Consider the following 19,975-nt stretch of genomic DNA (forward strand, 5'->3'; position numbering starts at 1 on the left):
TTAGTCATTCATCCAGTGCATGCCTCCCAAAGCTGAAAGACACAGAATCATCGCTTTCCCACTTTATAAACACTAAAATAAAAATGTCAACACCTTGACTTTCTCTCTCCATATTTGTTTTTCTGTCATATTAGCAAAGATTAAAAACTGTTTTGATACCCAGTTTGCTGAAAATGTGATCAAATAATCACCTGCAGATACTGCTCCTAAGAATGCAATTTTTCCAAGATATTATTAGGCACTTTGCATGAATACACATAAGAAAATGCATGACAAAGACATTTATTTATGACTTTACATTTGAGAATATATCCATGGAAAATAAGCTAAGATGTAATTTGTTTCATGCTCAAACAGATAATGGATGTATTTTTTGTGTCTAGCAAGGAAGAAAATACCTAAGTAATCCAATAGTAAGGAATAGTGGAGAGAAGATCATGTAATCCTCACATCATGAGACAGCCAATTAAGTTTGTTTGGGTATCTTATTAGATGACATTGACAATATTGGCAAAATATGTAAAGTAGTATATAAAATTTGATTTGTAAGATTACATTTGTAGAAAATTTAAATAAATGCAATATAAGCAATTTTCCTAAATGTAAATCAGCTTCCTCTTGATTCATTCATGACCATTTTCATTGTCTTTTTTTTTCTTTTTTAATTCATCAGGGTTCTGTAGTGAACTTGTAATATTTTTGTGATCAAAAAACAAAGGAAAAAGTCACAGCAGACTTGGAAAAAATATTAGTAGTAAACTTTTGGGATTATTCATACTCAGAATCCAGTTTTTCTAATGCTTTTTTTTATTACTATAAGCACAACAGATTTCATGTATTTCATAGATAAAATTCTAAGAATATAATGTCACTTCCTCCCTCCCAATTTCTCTTTATTTTCTATTTTTCTTTTAATTTTCACAATAACATGATTTATTTCATAATTGCAGGTTTAATGCTTCACTAAATAGGAGCCCAGTAAGTAAACAGTGGATAGATCAGTGTTCCCTGGTTTCAGTCACCTCAGCGCTAGCTATGGCAGCGATTTGGGGAGTGAAGCAGCAGATGGAAGACATTCTTTGTCTCTCTCCTCTCTCTCTAAAATCTGCCTTCAAAAATGATTTTTTTTTTATTTTAAAAAGTAAAAAAAAAAAGACTCAGAATAATAACAAAATTTGCTTACTTCCTCATGTACTCACAAGCAAATCGACACCAAGTATGATGCACAGTAGTGTACAGAATGGTTTTTTTTAATTGTGCATTTGAAGTCACTTTGCATTTCCTTTAAACAACTATTTCAAAGTTTAAAAATTGGAAATATTTGTGATGAGTGTATGGGTCCTATTATAAAGTTTATGTTCATTGTTAACATAGAAGGAGATGTAGACACTGAGGTACCTTGCATGACTTGTGACTTTGTCTTTTTCCCCATAATCTAATAGAAAGAAGCTGTTAGCGAAGACTTTGCAGAGAACTTTCTTGTTGTTACAACAATAAATGTCCTTTAAGAAACCTTAGCAGGATGCATGTTTGCTTGAAAAGAAGACAGTAAAGGAAAAGCTATTCGGTAATGAGCAAGGGTTTGAAAGTCAACCTGGTCTGAGAGATGTAGGAGCTAACTGTAAAAAGGGGAGGACACAACCTACCAGAAACTCAGGATTCGCAAAGGAACATCTAGATTTTACAATGGAAACTCAAGGTGCTTAGAATGTGTAGTTTTTCAAATTTATACTATTGGAAATTCTTTTTAAAACACAAGTAGATATAAAGAGTCCTGCATGGCAGCCTAATAGCTAAAGTCCTCACCTTGAACATGCCGGGATCCCATATGGGTGCTGGTTCTAATCCCTGCTTCCAGTCCAACTCCCTGCTTGTGGCCTGGGAAAGCAGTCAAGGACGGCCCAAAGCCTTGGGACCCTGCACCTGCGTGGGAGACCTAGAAGAAGCTCCTGGCTCCTGGCTCCAGATTGGCTCAGCTCCGACAATGTGGCCACTTGGGAAGTGAATCAGTGGACAGAAGACCTTCCTGTCTGTCTCTCCCCCTTTCTGTATATCTGACTTTGAAATAAAAATAAAATCTTTTTTTAAGTAGATATATAGACTATATTTTGTAACTACTTAGAAATTGCACTTTTTTGGGGTTTGAAATATTTATTTTTTTAAATGTCTCGGAAAATCTGTACATGTGATAAAATATCAGCGTCATCTTTTTCACTGCACTCTCTCCTCTCCCTAAAACAATGCCCCTCATGGCTATGATATAGTGTTTGAGAATTTGTAATGGTGACACGCTTTCATGGACTCTTTTTTTCAAAGATTTATTTATTTGTATTACAAAGTCAGATATACAGAGAGGAGGAGAGACACAGAGAGGAAGAACTTCCGTCCAATGTTTCACTCCCCAAGTGACCACGACGGCCGGTGCTGCGCCGATCCAAAGCCAGGAACCTGGTGCAGGGTCCCAAAGAATTGGGCCGTCCTTGACTGCTTTCCCAGGCCACAAGCAGGGAGCTGCATGGGAAGTGGAGCTGCCGGGATTAGAACCAGCGCCCATATGGGATCCTGGCGTGTTCAAGGCGAGGACTTTAGCCGCTAGGCCATGCCACCAGGCCCGCTTTCATAGACTCTTACAATGTGTCATTAATATGTCTTCCCAAAGGAAATTGCCAAGTTTTGTCTATAGATGAAGTATGAGAGACATATACTAAATGTCAGACATAAAGAAAGCATAATCCAAATATGTACAAATATTCCAAAACATTTTATTTTCTATTTATTTGGAAGGCAGAGTTAGAGAGAGGAAGAGAGATAAATGACTGCGATGGCCAGCTAGGGCTAGGCCAAATTCATGAACCAGGAACGTACAGTTTCAACTCCGTTGGGTAAATATTAAGTATGCCTTTACTGGATCCAATGGTAAGAGTATGTTTAGTTTCATAAGAAACTGCAGTTCTATTTTGCGGAGTAGTTCTACCATTGTGCTTTCCTATTACCAATGAAAGTTCCGATTACATGTGTTCACCAACACAAAATGCTGTGTTCTAGGTTTGGGAATTTTTTTTTTCCATGAGCTTTTTTTCTTTTCTTTTTTTTTTAATAATTTATCTTATTGTATTGTTGTTGACAATCTTTACATAGTTAATTATGGTTAAAAAAAAAGGTTCAGGGGGTATAGGGAAGTGGGTAATACTATTATGTCCATATTGTTTCCATCATGTATCTGAGGTAAAGGGGGATATTGAGGGAGAAGCCTCACCCGGTTTCCTGCCCACTCCAAGTCCCGGATGTGGGGCATGCTCTGAGATATTTGCTCAAGTGGTTTTAATAGTTCTCCAGCTATGAATCGCTGCCAGTTTCGCTCGATGAGGTCGTCCACTGATTGATATGGTCCTTCGTAAAGTCTCCGTTTGCCCCATATTTCGCTGCCAACATATAGCTGAGATGAATGATTGACCTGTTCTGTCTTCTGTCTTTTCTTGGTTAGAGTTCTGAGTCCAGCAGTTCGATTGGGGGAGATCTCCAAAGAAACTTTGAGGTATTCCCAGACTAGATTCTTGTATGTTCTAGCAAGCACAGGGCCCTGCACAGGTTTGGGAATTTGTAATCAGAATTGTTATCTCAGGGTTTTAAATTTGTATTTTTGAGGCCATGTGTTCTAGAGCATCTTTTCATATGCTTACTTATCATTCAAACTATCTTCTTTGGTGAAGTATCTATTAAGGTCTTTGCCATTTATTTTTTCTCTCTTTTTTTCTTTTGAATTTTTGAACTATGTGTTACAGTTTCGTGTAGACTGGGATTTCCCCCCAAACTCTCACCCCCCATAGATTTTCCTCATTTTACCACAGTGGTATAACCCTTCAAAAGGAATTATAATTCCATCAGTCTCTTATTTAAATGTACCCCAACATTGCTGGTACAAAGTCAGACAGTCCAGCATCCTATTGTCTACACTTGTTCAACAGTTTCATTGGAAATCCATATTTCGTCTAGATGCAGGGATGCATGTTCCATTGTACCCCCACATCTGGATATGGTAGACCCCAGTACTCCATCACTATACATTTCCATAATTGAGAAGCCATGAAACAAGGTTAACAACTGGTATGAGTTAGAACAACCACAACAACAATGACAACAACAACAAATTGCGGCACCATGAAAAAATACACCACCGAGTAACCAACGCATGGGTGACCAAAAGGAAATACAAAAGTCTCTTGGGAAAAATGATGGCACCATATAATCCATGGTCCAGCAATAAATTCAGTAAGAGAAAAGAGAGTAATGGTTGGGTTTTTAAAATTCTTTGTTTTGGTGAATAATTTTTATCAAATATGTTTCAATGAAAATATTTTCTCCCAGTCTGTGGTTTGTCTTTTCATTTTCTCAACAGTATATTTCATATAGAATGAAATTTTTGAAATGTCTTTATTTTTTCATGATATTATTTCATAGGCCAGTCTAAACTAAACCTTATTTTAAAAAATCTTTCAGTTACATTATTTGAAACCTATAGTATTTGTACAGTTTTCATGGCACTGTTGAAAAGAAATTTTTTTATTTAAAAAAACCTATTTTCTACTTTGTATGACTAATGCTATGCTAAAACATGGTTTACCTGCAAACTATAACAAATGGACAAAATAGCTACTTTACATATAAATGACTCTTTAAAACTGTATACTATATTATGCTGATTTGCAACACAGTGTGTATGAAGAGGAAAAAAAGTAATAAATGTTGTATTGTGAACCAATAATTAGATTCTCATTGTGGTATAAAGTACTCACAGGAGGCTCATTCTTGGCCTCATAAATTTGACCATATCTTTTCATTCTAATGCTATTAAGTGACTTAGAGATATGACTTAATATTAAAATAAGCTCCTAAACCACACTGGCAAGCCCATAAAGACTAAAATTATGCTGTGATGACATGCCATGTTTTTAGGAACTGGCTATCCCATTTGCTCTAAATGCAACAGTAATTGGAGAGTTGATTGTTAAACTGAAAGTTTGGCGTCACATGGTGTAATGCCTCTTAAACTATTTTTGCTAAAGCTATAGATTACTAAAGAATTTCTTGCTTTGTTCACTGCAGAAACAGTAAAATACCTGTTCAAATACTTTCACTAGAATTTTGTGTCTATTTTTTTCCCCATTCTTGTTGAATTACTTGAGTCCAACTGGCCCATTTAGATTCCTCCAGTTGTGGCATACACCGGAATCCGCAGACAGGCTGGTTACAACACATACCTAGAAACTCTACTCTCAGAGCTTAGGATTGCGTGCATCTGGGTGGAACATGCCTATTTACATTTTTGTCAAGTTTCAGGGAATGCTGAGGCTGCCAGTTTGAGAGCCATTGACCTAATACCATGAGATCCTCTAAGCAATTAACAAGGTTCCTTTGAAAAGGACATCAGCATTTAGCTATTGCCATGTCCTAATTTACATGGTGAAATATTGAGGGAAGCATTTATCCTATCACAGATTACAATACTGCTTTTTTCCCTAAAACCTCACAAATGAAGCATTAAACAGTTTGACATCCCATTTGTATCAGGGAAACTTCTGGTTAAATAAAGCAACTAGACGGGTCTAATAGTCCTTGTTTATTCTCTTGAGGAATATTAGTTTTTCTACTTACTGCTAGTTGAATTCTTTATTTGGTAGAGAGTTAAGCTTATGATTATAAAGAAAATCAAAAGTTATATTGTTATAGAAAGTGAAAAGAAAAATAAGAAAACAAGGTGGGTGGTAAGATGGGAAGTATCACCATGCTCTTAAAACTGTATTGTGAAATACGTGGAGTTTTGAAAATTTGTATAAAGAGAAATTAAGATTTATAAAGGGAAAAATTCAAAATTTATATAAAAGGGGAAAAAATCTGAAGAATATGTGGCTCAAATGTCTTCCATTAACATTTAATGAGAATTTTTTAGGAGATTTTTGAAATCTTGTTCCCTTAAAGTCCAAGAGCCATGCTGTACTTTGAATCTGAGTTTTTCTTTCCCAAATCCTAAGAAGATGGCTTCATTTTACCAGATGATAATCAGTTGTCGTCATCACTTCTGCTCTAGAGTGAATAAAATTAGGGCCAGAGAAAATTTCCTCATTTTTATTCTGTCCTACAACATACGACGTTTTCAGTGCTCATAGTTAATTGTTTTTTAAGACCTGTTCTTTTGTTCTACTTTAAAGACAAAGAGAGACCTTCCATCTGCTGGTTCACCCTCAATTGGCTGCAGTCATGGATTGGGCCAGGCTGAAGCCAGGAGGCCAGAGGCAAGACCATTGGGTCTCCTTGGGTGTTCAAGGACCTAGCAACCTGGGCCACTCTCCACTGCTTTCCCCAGGCCGCTGCAGAGCAGCGGGGGTCAAAATGGCACCCATGTGAAATGTCACTGTCACAGGCATCGACTTAACCTACTGCACCACAGTGCTGGCTCTCATTAAGTTTTTAAAGTAATGCGTTGCTTATGTTGAAACAGCTTGATTGCATTTCTTTTGTATCTTTTTTCTGTACATGGTAATCCTTGTAGCCCTTGTCTGCTGTCTAGCCTTAGAGTCTAGCCTCTGGAATGTAACCCATCCTTTTCCACTTGTATTTTACTCCCCTCTGTTGTTCCCTTGCTCTTTTTCATTGTACTTCAAACTTGATGTCTTACTTTGTAAAACACAGTGCTGCTATCGAATCGTACATCTGTCTTATTTGTACTGATTCCTTTAGACAAATCTAGTGGGAGCCATTCCTCAGCTGCTAATAGTCAAGCTTCTCTGAAGGATAATTTCATAATGTTGGCCAGGCTCATAACAAAATATGCATGTGATGTCCTCAAATCCTACTGGGCAATTTGCTTTGTCTAAAGCTAATTTGACATCTTGAAGCATGTCTGACATCTAATTTATCTGCCATTTTGTGCATCCTCGTTCTGTATGTCAGTGGGAAGAATGGCAAGGAATTGCCTGATGACTTTGTGCGGTATTCACACGTCCCTCTTCGTCTTCTGTTGGAAGAGGAAATAGGAGCTGCTTGTTTTCCTGTGTGTCATAAAACGGCACTCTGTGGATGCTGTTCCACTGTCATTCTTCAAAAACAAGCATTATTATGAGTCACTGACCACCGCTGTCTTGTTTACTTACGTATTCCAAGTGTCTTGAGCAGCTTGGCATGTGGTACATAGGCACTCAATAAATACTTGTTGAATAAATGAATTGGCATTTTTAAAAGGTCAAAATTGTAAAAGAGGTTCCTTTTTGAAAGTTTCTGATTTAGAAAGTTTAAATTATTTTGAAGTGTGTATATGTGTGTGTGTGCGTGTGTGGAGTGGACAAAATAAATTAGGTTTCCTGGTGGTTATTATTTCTATGTGTACTTTATACAGACAATATATATTTAAATTGATATTTTTGGAACTTTTCTGATAAGAAATATTTGAATTGAGTTGGCTTTCAACTCAGCTAAGTTGAGACATTGTTTCATTGAGTTGCTTATGGCACTGTAAGAATATAACAGTAAAATATTGAAAACAGTTATCATGAATTTAGAAATAATTTAACACCTCAATTTAAATGAAAACAAATTAAGATGTTTTCAATCGAGTTTGTATAATGAAGGGTTAACAAAGTACAAACACACTTATATTGTCTATGCCTTCTTTGACTTCACAAGCTATAGGGAGTTAGTGAGTACTTTCTGAACAGAAATTACACTTTCAGGCATTTAATCTGAAGAAGTTATTAATGTATATATAAAAGTTGTATAGGGATATTTATTCCACAGTTGTTTTCATAGCAAAGGAAGACCAAACATCAACAAATAAGCCACTGGTGTTCTGTTGTATCTGTTTACTGGCATACCATATAGTTGTTTCTTGAAATGTGTTGTGGAAATTTATTCACTAATGTAAGTGTCAATGTCCTGTCCAAATTTAACCTAACTTCTGATTTTGTACTGTGAAGGCTAAGATGGCTTTTACTTTTCAAATGTTTAGAAGAGGAAGAAGTAACTATAAAACAGAGTAAGTCTGAATTTGTATAGAATGAAAAAGGCTAACTTATATTGTGCACTTAAAAACAAATCCTGAATATGCACTTAGGTATTTAGCTTATAAATTTGCAGCTGTCACTGTTTCATAGTAACCCATTACTTCGTAATATCTGTTGAGTTGATAATTCACATTCAGTTGTATGACACACAAAAAAAGGCGCACATAACCTGAATCATGCCCTGTAATTGCAAGAGATGTAGAAGAGACTTTTAACTTATCCTTACAGATAGTTGTTTATAGGGAAGTCACGAGCTTGGAGGGAAAGCCAATACATTCCAACAGTGAGAAGTCTCTGTAATGAGCTGGTCACTGAACAGAAGGAAGCAGTAGGACTGTGGAAAGCAGGTGGACAGCTAAGTAGTCTTTGGACCTTCTAGTGTATGGAAAGAAAGGCTAATGCCTTTCTGTTACTCCTGAGAGAGCCACTATGTTAGGCAAAGATCAGTGATGATGACTTTCTTTGCTCTTCAGAAATCTCTTACATATTTAATCCTAACCATCTTGCAATTTGAGGAAATACTTCCCCAATTCCTGGAATTCCACTAGAAATCACAGCCAGACAGGTGACATGTTTTCCTAATTCCCTGTCTCTTTAGCAGACATTGAACTTTATCAAAGAGATTTCCCTTTTGATGTGAAGAGTATGTTCAGGAACTATCTGGCATATCTATACTAAATATATTTTATTACATGCTACATGTTTTTCCAAATATCGTATTCGTAATGTTCCCATTTAACATTTTCTATTTCAGATGCAGAGACAGAGAAAGACAGAGGGAGAGAAAGTCAGACACTAAGAGCCTCCCATCTAATGGCTTACTCCAAGATGCCCACAATAGTCAAGGCTGAACTGATGCCAAAGCCAGGACACAGGAACATAACCTAGGTTCCCTGTGAGGGTGGCCGGAATCCAGTTACTTCAGCTGTCACCTCTGTGCTCTAGGGCCTGCACTGGCTGCAAGCTGGAGTGAAGAAGCAGAGCTGGGTATCAGGCCCAGGGTCTCTGATAGAGCCTGGGCTTCTTAACCAGAGTCTTAATTGCTAGGCCAGACACATACCCCAACTTTCCCATTTTAAAACCTGAGCAGGTAGAATGAACATCTTTAGGCATTGTAGCTTGGGTTATTATCTATTATTTGTCATTCAGCTGTCTGGTTTTATTTATTCTTGGGAAGGTGTTTTAACGAGTTAGAATTTCTAAAACAATATAGCATGTTGTAAACCCAGGGATAATTCTAACCCATACAGCATTGGGTTTCCTCCCTTTTCTGTGAATTTTTAACTTTCATGTTGAATGCACATGAGACGGATGTATGAGGACTGCTGACATCATACTATTTCCCTTCTTTAAGACTGCTGCTCATTTATTCCAATGACAAACACATAATTTTTTCTTGAGGTCATTTTTTTCTGTTGGAAAGGCAGATATGCAGAGAGGAGATACATAGAGAAAGATCTTTGATCCACTGGTTCACTCCCCAAGTGACCACAACAGCCAAAGCCAAGGCTGTCCAAAGCCAGGAGCTTCTGACAGGTCACCCACATGGGTACAGGTCCCGAGGTCTTAGGCCATCCTCTCCTGCGTTTCCAGCTGTAAGCATGGAACTGGATGGGAAGTGGAGCAGCCCAGATACGAACCAGCACCCATACAGGATCCTAGCAAATGCAAGGTTAGGATTTAGCAGCTAGGCTATCGAACTGGGCCCGAAGACATGTTTTTTTAAAAATCTGAATTCTTTCTGAAGATTTTATTATATAGTCAAAGTATTACTTAATTGATGGGGTCCGTGCAGTAGGTGTGAATAACACGAAGATGTGAAGAGAACAGCTCCCTGACTGGCAGGGCCTAGGGAGCTACCAGCTGCTTAGCAGGGCTCATTGGATTCAACTCTGACCACCTTGACACAGTTTTCACCCCCCTTCGCATGGGCACTCAACCACCCTACTAAGAATTTTGTAATCTATTGAGACATTGTCTGCCCCTGTGAGATGGCTTTTACAACCAATGTGAGCTTAAGAGTTAATGTTACTGAGGATGTCCTGGTGAGTGGGCCTTTAACTACACACAGGAGTATAATTAAGTCTGTGCTGTTTACCCATTGCCATAAAATCTGGCAGATATTTAGCATGCTTTCTGGGAAATGGCTTGATAAGAGGGACCCTAAAAGTTATCCTGTTACTGTGACCCTAAAGGCCATCCTGCTATGACAAAGAATATAGCTACTGTAACCTTGAAGGCTATCCTGCTAAGGCAAAAAATATAGTTACTGTGGTCTTAAAGGTTAGCCTGTCCTTGCAATTCTTTAGAATATAGAAAATGTAGTTGCTTTAGTTGTTTTCATAAATTTTTAGCTAGAGGAAATACAGGGTGATTTCACTAACATCATAAAGATATATATATATATATTTTTTTTTTTTTAAAGATTTATTTATTTTATTACAAAGTCAGATATACAGAGAGGAGGAGAGACAGAGAGGAAGATCTTCCATCCGATGATTCACTCCCCAAGTGAGCTGCAACGGGCCGGTGCTGCGCCGATCCGAAGCTGGGAACCAGGAACCTCTTCTGGGTCTCCCACGTGGGTGCAGGGTCCCAATGCATTGGGCCGTCCTCGACTGCTTTCCCAGGCCACAAGCAGGGAGCTGGATGGGAAGTGGAGCTGCCAGGATTAGAACCGGCGCCCATATGGGATCCCGGGGCTTTCAAGGCGAGGACTTTAGCCGCTAGGCCATGCCGCCGGGCCCCATAAAGATATATTTTTGATTATTGTTTGATCACTTATGAAATTGTAGAGCCTGCAGTTGTAGAGGAATGTAATGTTTAAAACTTTTTGTCTTAGATCTTCATGTTTTTTCTCTCTTGATGTATTTCTCCCATTTAGTGATAGATAAGTTGTAGAATAAGAATTGTAGTAGGAGTGTATTACTGCATAAGATGTGTTGTCTACTGAGAAACTCTTGGTTGCAACGTTGAAATGGATAACGCCTTATCTAATACTGAAACAATTTGTAGAATTGTCTTTGGAAACACTCACTCATCCATTGTAGAGTTGAAACTTAAATAGAGTAACTTAGCTCATTGCTAACTGCAGTTCTTTCCGCCGTTATAACCCTTGCTTTACTTGTTTGGTCAACAAACTGTGTGAGCTTACAGACCTAATGGCCAACTAATGTCAATAACCCCAATCCCCATAAACCAAGGCCCCAGACCTTTTAACTCATACGTAATTCAAGGTAGGGGTCTGGTTGTCACAGGCGACGCCTAGGTTATAGCCCAGACCTGAGGAGAGCAGATGAAGACTGGCAAGCCAAGATAAGCAAGGAATGTGGAATCCTTCCTCAATCATTTCTCAAGAAGTTGCAAATTGTGCCCCTCTGAAGCTATGTCAAAATGCCCCTAAAAGAAAACTTTGTACTGCTTCTGTATAAATAAAGCGGACAGCTTTCTCGCGGGGTCCACAATGATCAAGGAATCCTAGTGGTCCGTCTCTCCTTTCTTTCTCTCTTCGCGCCTCATCCACGCACCCTTCTCGAGCTCCAGACTCAGCTGGAGCTGGTCTCCGGCACTAAATGTTGTCATGTTTGTGTGTTTGCTTCTTACAACTCAGAAAAGTTCCATAAGCGGTGAGCACAGCTGTCTTTCTCCCTGCTCCACTTCTCATGATGATCTAGAAATGAGAGTCACAAAGCTAGCAAGTATTGGATGTCACTTAAGTCATGTGATGTGCTCTTTAAACCATCCCTTTAAAAATTCTCTTTCTGGTATTTAATATCTTTATCTATTTCATCTATCTCTTATATTTTAGGCACTATTAATTTAATTTTATATTGGCTGTCTCTGATGAAAAGAAGCAAGCCTTTTCATCTCTCCTTTTCCTTTATCTCCTACCTTCCTCCGGATTAACCCAGAATGTGCACAGATGCATACATGCCTACCTCCCCACAAATGAGCACATGCCTGCACCCATGTAAATGCTACCACACCAGACTTACATCTCCCGCAAGACCTGGCTTATTCTGATTTTTATGTTTCCAGAGGGATTTATTATCTACCTATGAGTTGCTTTATGTTGCATGCTTTGTTTTTTTATCTAGTTTTATGTGATCAATTTGCTTTCTGATTGTCGGTTCCTTTAAGTCAAGGACTGGTTCTGTTTGTTTTCCTGTATCTCTTTCATAACCTTCATCACATTGTACACATAGAAAGTCCTATAAAATCAGTTAAGACAAGTAGTCTTTAGCTGTTTTTTAACTAAACCTTTAAAAACTATTTTATTCTTAGTTGAAAAGCAGACTTACAGAGAGAAGGGGAGACAGTGAGATCTTCCACATGCTGTTTCATTTCCCAGTGGCCTTAATGGCTGGAGCTAAGCCGATGCAAAGCCAGGAGTGAGGAGCTTCTTCTGGGTCTCCCATGTGGGTGCAGAGTCCAAGGATTTGAGCCATCTTTCCATAAGAAGGGGGCTGGATTGGAAGTGGAGCTGCCAGGTCATGAACCAGTGAACCAGTGCCCATATGGAATGCCAGTGCTGCAGGTGGAGGATTAACATTCTATGCTACTGTGCCAGCCCCTGTAATTGCTTATTCTTTGCATAATACATTTAAAATGAAATTCACAGTGCAGTTTGACAGATATCACTTAGAAAGACAGTTTTAGGTTTTAACCAGAGAAAGAGAATAGGAAGATTATAAAGTCGGTGTAAAAGAAAGATGTTAACATCTACACGTACACTTATCAGGAATCCACAAGGGAGAGCCGCTCTGGATGTAAAGATTTATAATGTCTCAGATGCCAGAAGCAGATGCTCATTGAATGTTTCTATCGGTGAAACAGCTCACACAGCATCTAACTGGGACGCTCTGCCCATCTGTGTACCAAGGTCATGGAACTGAATGCACTCTGAGGTCTCCTTCAGCTCCACATTTCAGCTGAATTAAGTATTTTTATGTTATCTGTATTCTAATACTTAAGCCTTTCAAGGTTCCACTCTAAATTGAAAAGTAAGTGGTTTAAAGTGTAGGTTTCCATTGAGTGACTGAATTTGGTACCTAATGTGTGCAGGTGAACTTGGCTAACCATGTGTGTTACTTCAGTTACTTTCACGTGAAAATGTCTGCCGTTGGTGTTGCATTTTGTGCCGAGAGCTTTATATACCAAACATGAGTCATAGTTAAATCTGCTTAAGCTAATGGGGAATTAGTGTTTCACCTCTTCGAACAGAGAGAAGTCTTTAAAAAGAGCATTTGAAGAAAGGCTTTACCATTGATTGAGCATTTCAAAGTGAAAGATGTCTGGACTGAAGTGTTTCTTTCCAGAGCCATCTGTTCTGATTGTTTCTGTTTTCCAGACTCTGCTGTAGCACGTATATATACTTGTACTGTCCTTCAGGGAACTGCAAGCAAGCACGTCAGAGGAGACCAGGCAGGTTATTTACTGCCTTATCTTCTCCTGTCTGTAAGGGTGAAGTCAAAAGATAAATCTTTTAAATGATTTAAATTTTTTAAATTGTAAGAACACTGACCAAGAAGAGCAATGAAGCCATTGTGTCACTCAGTGAAATGTAATGAAAAGATACAGTTTTAAAATGATTATTTTAGAGTTCTTAAACATGAAAAGTTTTCACAGAAGCTTTCACTGTATTATACCACCCTTCTTTCAGGAAATGATATTATTTTTGACTTTTGCTGTGAATGTAATAAAACGCCCATAATGCAAAACCATTTTGAAAATTGGGGAGATCATAGATGTCTTCCTAGATCAGACTACTTGCGAGTTTTGTGAAAACCTATTTTCTCTTAATGGTCATTTTTAAAGATGTATTCCATTGTAGGAAAAGGGTACATTTTGGGGAGAAAAGGGTGGAGGGAATCCCAGTACCTATAAAACTGTGTCACATAATGCAATGTAATTAATAATAATAATAAAAAAAGAAAATGGGTACATTTTATGAACTGTCCTTTCTCATCTTGACCTGTTAGTATACACAGTTCTCCCCACCAAACTCATATAGGTGCCTGACGCCTTGGAAGCCAACGGGGACTAAGAAGTGGGTAGAAAATTAACACTTCCTATCTTTTTAAAAGTAACACTTCCTATCTTTTTAAAAGTAACTTTTTAGAAGTAAGTTTTTAAAAAAGTAATTTTGCTTTCCTGACAGTCAAAATTTTGTACTAGTATTATGGCTCCAGAGTCATTTTTCCTGTTTTAATCCAAAAGAAGAAATGATTAGTCCTGTTGTCCCATTTTGCTAGGGAAGCTGAGAACCGGAAAGCTTCTGCGACTGTCCTAGGTTGCCAGTGGAGCAGTAATGGGGCTCCTCCCACGACTGAGGGCCTTGCCTCGTCAGGTGCTTTTCCCAGCGTGCCTGTCACCTTTGGAAGCAGCACTGAAGTACCGTCACTGCTCTTTTCTAATCATTTGCTGCCCCGCACATCATCTGCGATTTCCTGCTTTAAGCTTAATTGCACATTAGGATAATTTGTGACATACATCATCTGCTTTTTTAATAGTATTCATTTTTATCTGCTAATCTAACATTCCTTGCTCACCATTTAGGTACAAAGATGTTTGCTTTTAGAATCTAGGCTTGTCTTCCAGGTAAACTTTCAGATCTCAGAAATAAATACCAAATAGGACGTTGAGAACTGAAAAAGTTCAGGCTCACATATGGTATTTTTAAAGCATCAATGGATAATGTTTATATCTAATACTTTTTGAATTATCATCTAATTCTAATCAAGACTGAGATTTCAGAATTGAGATGCTATGCAAATGCTATAATATAAATAGTTTCTCATTGCAACGTCTCAGACATGTTAATATTTGAATTGCTCATTTATTAAATGAATATTTGTTGAATGCCAACCACTTTGCTGGTCACTAAGTATAAATACAGAAAAAGCAAGGCAAAAGTCCATGCCATCATCAAACTTATATTTAATGGGAATGTCAGATGATAAGTAAGCAAATAAGATAATTAATATGTGATCAGTAATGGGACAGAAATAGACAATATGATAATCAGTAAATGAAAATGGCAATTTTTTTTGCATGGTGTTGTTAGGAAAAGACCTCTCTGAAGAAGAGACATTTATGCAGTTCTTATACATAAGAATGAGCCAGGCATAAAAGGGTTAGAGAAAAGAATTGCAGATAAATAGCAAAATCTCTGAGATGAGAAAGTACCACTGCTTCCGCTATGTTCACTGAAATATAAGCATCATGCTATCTACTGCTTAGAGGAACACTATCACTATGAATAAATTTAAGCAGTTACCCTAGGTTGGATATGTGTAGGAGACAATGAGAATAAGATGAGGTCTTTTTCTTTACTTTTAGAAAAAAAATTATGGGATACAAGAAAGTAACACAAACATTAAAAATTTGTATCTTGCCTTCCATAATCAGACACCTCATTGTGTTATAGCCACTAAAGAGTGGAATTCACAGAAGGCTAAGATTTTGACCTTGACTTTGCTCTTTATCTGCACCTGGAAGAATGGGTGCTTTTGGATTGGCCAAAAGGAATTAGAAGAGGATGATTCAAAGTGAGCGAGCTATGTAATAAAATTGCTGAGTACTGAATTTGAGTGAACACTCGGAAACACCGAGACTCAAAAGTTGGAACCTGGTGATCTTTGAAAATACTAGATAGGTCAGACTCATAGAAGTTGTTGAAATGTCAACAGTGCAGTTTTAGACCACATAGGAGGACTCATAGTTCTTGAACAAGAAAATTGTGTGGTACAAAGATCAGTTACTCCTCACTAGGGCATTGAAGATTTCTCTGCACACCCCTCCTAAAACTGTTCTGCACCTCAGCTGTTGACATATGCCTTGTTAGAATTAGAACTCAGTTTAGACTATCCTAAAATCTACCAAGTTCAGCAAAATTATACTTCAACACTATAAACTGCTAAATACTAAAATGAAAATAGACACAAGACAGCTGAATAGTACCCTATAGCCATTTTAAGGTGTATAACAGCCAGTTCTGTGTATAAACTATAATTGAAATGTCAATAAAGTAGTCACAGCATGTGGTTAAGAACTTGCATTTTTTTAACATATTGATTACTCAATACCATATCAATTCCACAATGTTGTAAATTGTCATTGATGTTATGTTGTTGCTTTAAATTGATCGGGATGATATTCTGCAAGCTCTGCCTTCAGATCAGAGATGGTCTCCCCAAGAAACTGTTGAATTTACCTGGACAATAAGATGCTGGACTCTATGCTTGGCATACGGTTGCAATGAAAGAATCTTGACTGAATTTGAAATGTAATACAGCAACAAGGTGGAGGAATCCACCATGGGAGTGGGTATGGGGAGGGGTTGGGGGAATCCCAGAGCCTATGAAACTGTGTCACATAATGCAATGTAATTAATAACAAATATATATTATTAAACAAAAAATAAAAAAATAAAAATGTAAAAAAAAGAAAATTATGTGGTAGAAAAAAATTGGAAATATAGATTAAGGAAAACAAGAGGAAAAATTATGGGAAGCAAGATAAGACCTTCTTTTGAAAAAATGTGTTTTCTTGTGCCTGTCAGTGAGAGTATATCCTGTGTTTATATTAGAGATGAATAGAATACAGACAGTTCATTGGAATTAAGAATGAAACTTAATTAATACAACAAATGGAAAGTCAGCATACTTGCTGCTTCAAGCACACAGGGCTAACCAAAATCAGTGACAAAACAAAGAAAAGTTTGCCCAGGATGTGAAATGATTGACTCCATATTGAACATGTTGAGTTTCAGAAGAAAATAAGGAGTTCTAGCTGTGATATGCTTATATATGTACTAAACTAGAGTGGTACTGGAAAACAGAATAAAGGGATTCAAAAAATACTGAGAACTGAGGGCTTAACTCTTAAAGATGAATGCCCATAATCAAGAACATGTGTTTGTAGGCAAGGGAGGTGGATGAGGAATAACCTAGGGATATAAGAGGAAAGAAAGGATATGTGTAAGCCCGAATAGGTAGAAGGCACCAAAACAGCAGTTGTATAAAATCCAATACCAGAAAAAGAATTTCAGGGGCTGGCATTCTCACATAGTAGGTTAAGCCCACCTCTTGAAATGACAGCTTCCCATAAGTGTGAGTTCTGACTCTGCTTCCAATCTAACACTCTAATAATGTGTCTGAGAAACGGAACTCCTTCCTATGTGCAAGTCCCTGGCTCCAACCTGGCCCATCCCTGCCATTGTGACCATTTAGGAAGTAACCAGCACATGAAAGATCTCTGTCTTTCCCTCTGTTTGTGTCTGTCTTTCAAATAAATAGTTAAGTCCTTCATAAAGGAGGATGGGGTGGGGGTGTTGTGTTATAGCAGGGGAAAGCTACCACCTGCAATGCAGACATCCCAAGTGGTCACCAACTCAAATCCTAGTTACCCTCGCTCTCAATCCAGATCCCTATTAATGTGCCTGGGAAAGCAGCAGAAGATGGCCCAAGTGTTTGGAACCCTTTTGTCTGCAGGGGAGCCCTGTTTCCTGCTCATTACTTCAGACTAGCCCAGCTCCATTCAATGTGGCCATTTGGGGAGTCAACAAACAGCTGGAATCTCTCTCTCTCTCTCTCTCTCTCTCTCTCTCTCTCTCTCTCTCTCTCTCTCCCCTTCTTTCTGTCTTTCTCTCTGTGTGTAACTCTTTCAAATAAAGAAACCATTATTTTAAAAAGAAGAGTTTCAATTATTGAAAAGGGGTAGTTGTTGGGGAAATACCTTTGTTAATTGCCAGTATAAAAATTACAACTACCCTTTTAGGGAGACTGCTGTGCTTCCTAAGGTCTTTAAATGGGTTAGTTTCATTATTGCTTTTCACACCCTTTTAAAAACTAGTGCTATTATTGTCTTCATTTGTAGATAAGGAAGCTTACAGCAAAGAGATTGAGAATCTTGCCCAGGATAATCCAGTTTGGAAAAGTTGAGCTGAGATTCAGACACAAGCATTGTGCCTTCAGAGCCTGAGTCCTTAACTCCCATGCCATATGGTTAGATCTAAGACGGTGTTTTAATTACATAGTTTTACTTCTGTCTTATGTGAGTCTCTTGAAAAGGAGTTAATTAACAGTTTAAAAAGTTGGGAGGAAACCAGAAAGTCAACAGATGGTTGGGTAGTGATTGGCTAGAACCTTACAAGAAAAGACAATCTAGAATTATCCAAGGTGGGGTAGAGAAAAAGGGAGAATATCCCTTCTGGTCTGTTTTGTCTTTCTCTCCCTTTTTTAAAAATGCTTTTTTATACTACAGATGTGTGTATCCTTATTTGCATACAAGGAATGTCAGTTTCTCTAAATTAGTTGTCAACCCAGTTGTTACTGAATGAGGATTAGATTCTAAAAGAGTAGGATTTGAAAGTAACCTCAGTATTAGTGTTCATAAAAAACATTTTAGTCTGCTAGCCCAGGCTAAATACCTGTAATTCTCTGTTCAGAGGTTCAGGTCTAAAATCAGGGATTTGAGGCTGGACCCTTCCCTCCAGTGCAAATGTAAACCTTGCCCATAAGTCATTGCTTCCCTTCTGGCTGAGAAAGGCCTTCACCTTTGCCATTCTCCCTAGTCTTTGGGCCTCCTCCAGCCCTTCTCACTCGTTACTTACTTGTGGAGACAGAAGGAAATAATAAGATCCCAGCCCACCATGCTAAGGAGATGGGTAAGAATCCTGCCACAGCTGTTGCAGGCAAGTCTGTGGCAGTCTTCTTTCAAAGAGTGTAAGTTAGTGCTTTCCTTTGGGCCTAAAACTATGAATAAATGTCATTTAATTAATTATCCTAAAGTATAGTTCTACATTGGATGCCCCACATATTAACAGAATACAAATCTTAGCCTTCATTTGTGACTCTTTAGGACTTTTAACCCATGCTATAGATACTCAACAGTATTTACCTGTCCTCCCCCGACACCTTTTTTTGTTATTGTTAAGCAAGCTCCCCCATACCTGTTCACTCTGTAGGGCCCTAGTTGTCTCCATCTGTGCTTAGCTGATCCCTCAGAGGTGCTCTCTGCTCTCCTCATGTCCCACACCAGTGTTATTAGCTGTAATAGATTCCTCATCTGCTTTGACCTGTGTACAGCTTTACTAAATCCATCCAAATAATTATAAGGTTTCATGTGTGTGTCTTTCCTGCTTAAATCTAGGCAGACTCTTTACCTAATTTAACTTTGTATTTTCCACAAAACCTATAATTAATATCAGAGAGAGTTACAGCTGCAGGGCACAGAGGAATGTAAAGATTACATGTGATGATATGTTTTCTAAAACATCTCCTTTCACCGCTCGCCAGTAAATAGCAGTGCCAATGACGGGGTAGGACCAGATTCCATTCAAAGCCCAGGACTGGTCTCCAATAGCAGAGTTTCTGAGCTTGTACCTCACTTGGTGTCAGCTGTGATGCCTTGATCCGGGAGCCCCAAACCTTAGAAATTAGAATCTCAATCATGAGCCCCACACACTGCTAGCATTAACACCTCCCCATATGAATCTCACCTGAAACCAAGACTGAGAATAAATACCCCAAAAACCTTTGGATAATTGCAACTTTGCCAGGTAATTCTATTAATTTGATTTTTTTTTAGGTAAAGAAAATTTTGAAATAAAAAAATGCTAAATGTAATATAATAGCATAGTACATTTTGTTTTGCTTGCTGCAGTAACTTATTTGCCTTAACTTTTCAGATATTTCGAAAGAAAGCAGTGGAACTTGGGATAAAATTGCTCCCTGCATTTCAAACTCCCTCAGGAATACCTTGGGCATTGCTGAATATAAAAAGGTAAAACTCCTCATTTTCAACAACATATTCTAAAGTAAAGCGTTCAAGATTGTAGTCTAACATATAGACACTAAATGAAAATTGCTTGTTCTCTGTAGGTGACAGAATCCATTGAGATTCTTGGGATCTGTACT

General features: G+C 38.0%; 1 protein-coding gene across 1 annotated transcript in view; it reads left to right on the forward strand.

Annotated features, from left to right (window-relative positions):
• The window catches only part of MAN1A1 (mannosidase alpha class 1A member 1), a 181,397-nt gene that overhangs the window by 86,219 nt on the left and 75,203 nt on the right, over positions 1 to 19,975 (forward strand). The window contains exon 6 of the mRNA XM_004597577.3: positions 19,747 to 19,841. Coding sequence (XP_004597634.2) covers positions 19,747 to 19,841 — 95 coding nt within the window. The remainder of the gene's footprint in view (positions 1 to 19,746; positions 19,842 to 19,975) is intronic.

This window comes from Ochotona princeps, chromosome 1 (assembly GCF_030435755.1).
Source record: "Ochotona princeps isolate mOchPri1 chromosome 1, mOchPri1.hap1, whole genome shotgun sequence".
NCBI classification, from domain to species: domain Eukaryota; kingdom Metazoa; phylum Chordata; class Mammalia; order Lagomorpha; family Ochotonidae; genus Ochotona; species Ochotona princeps.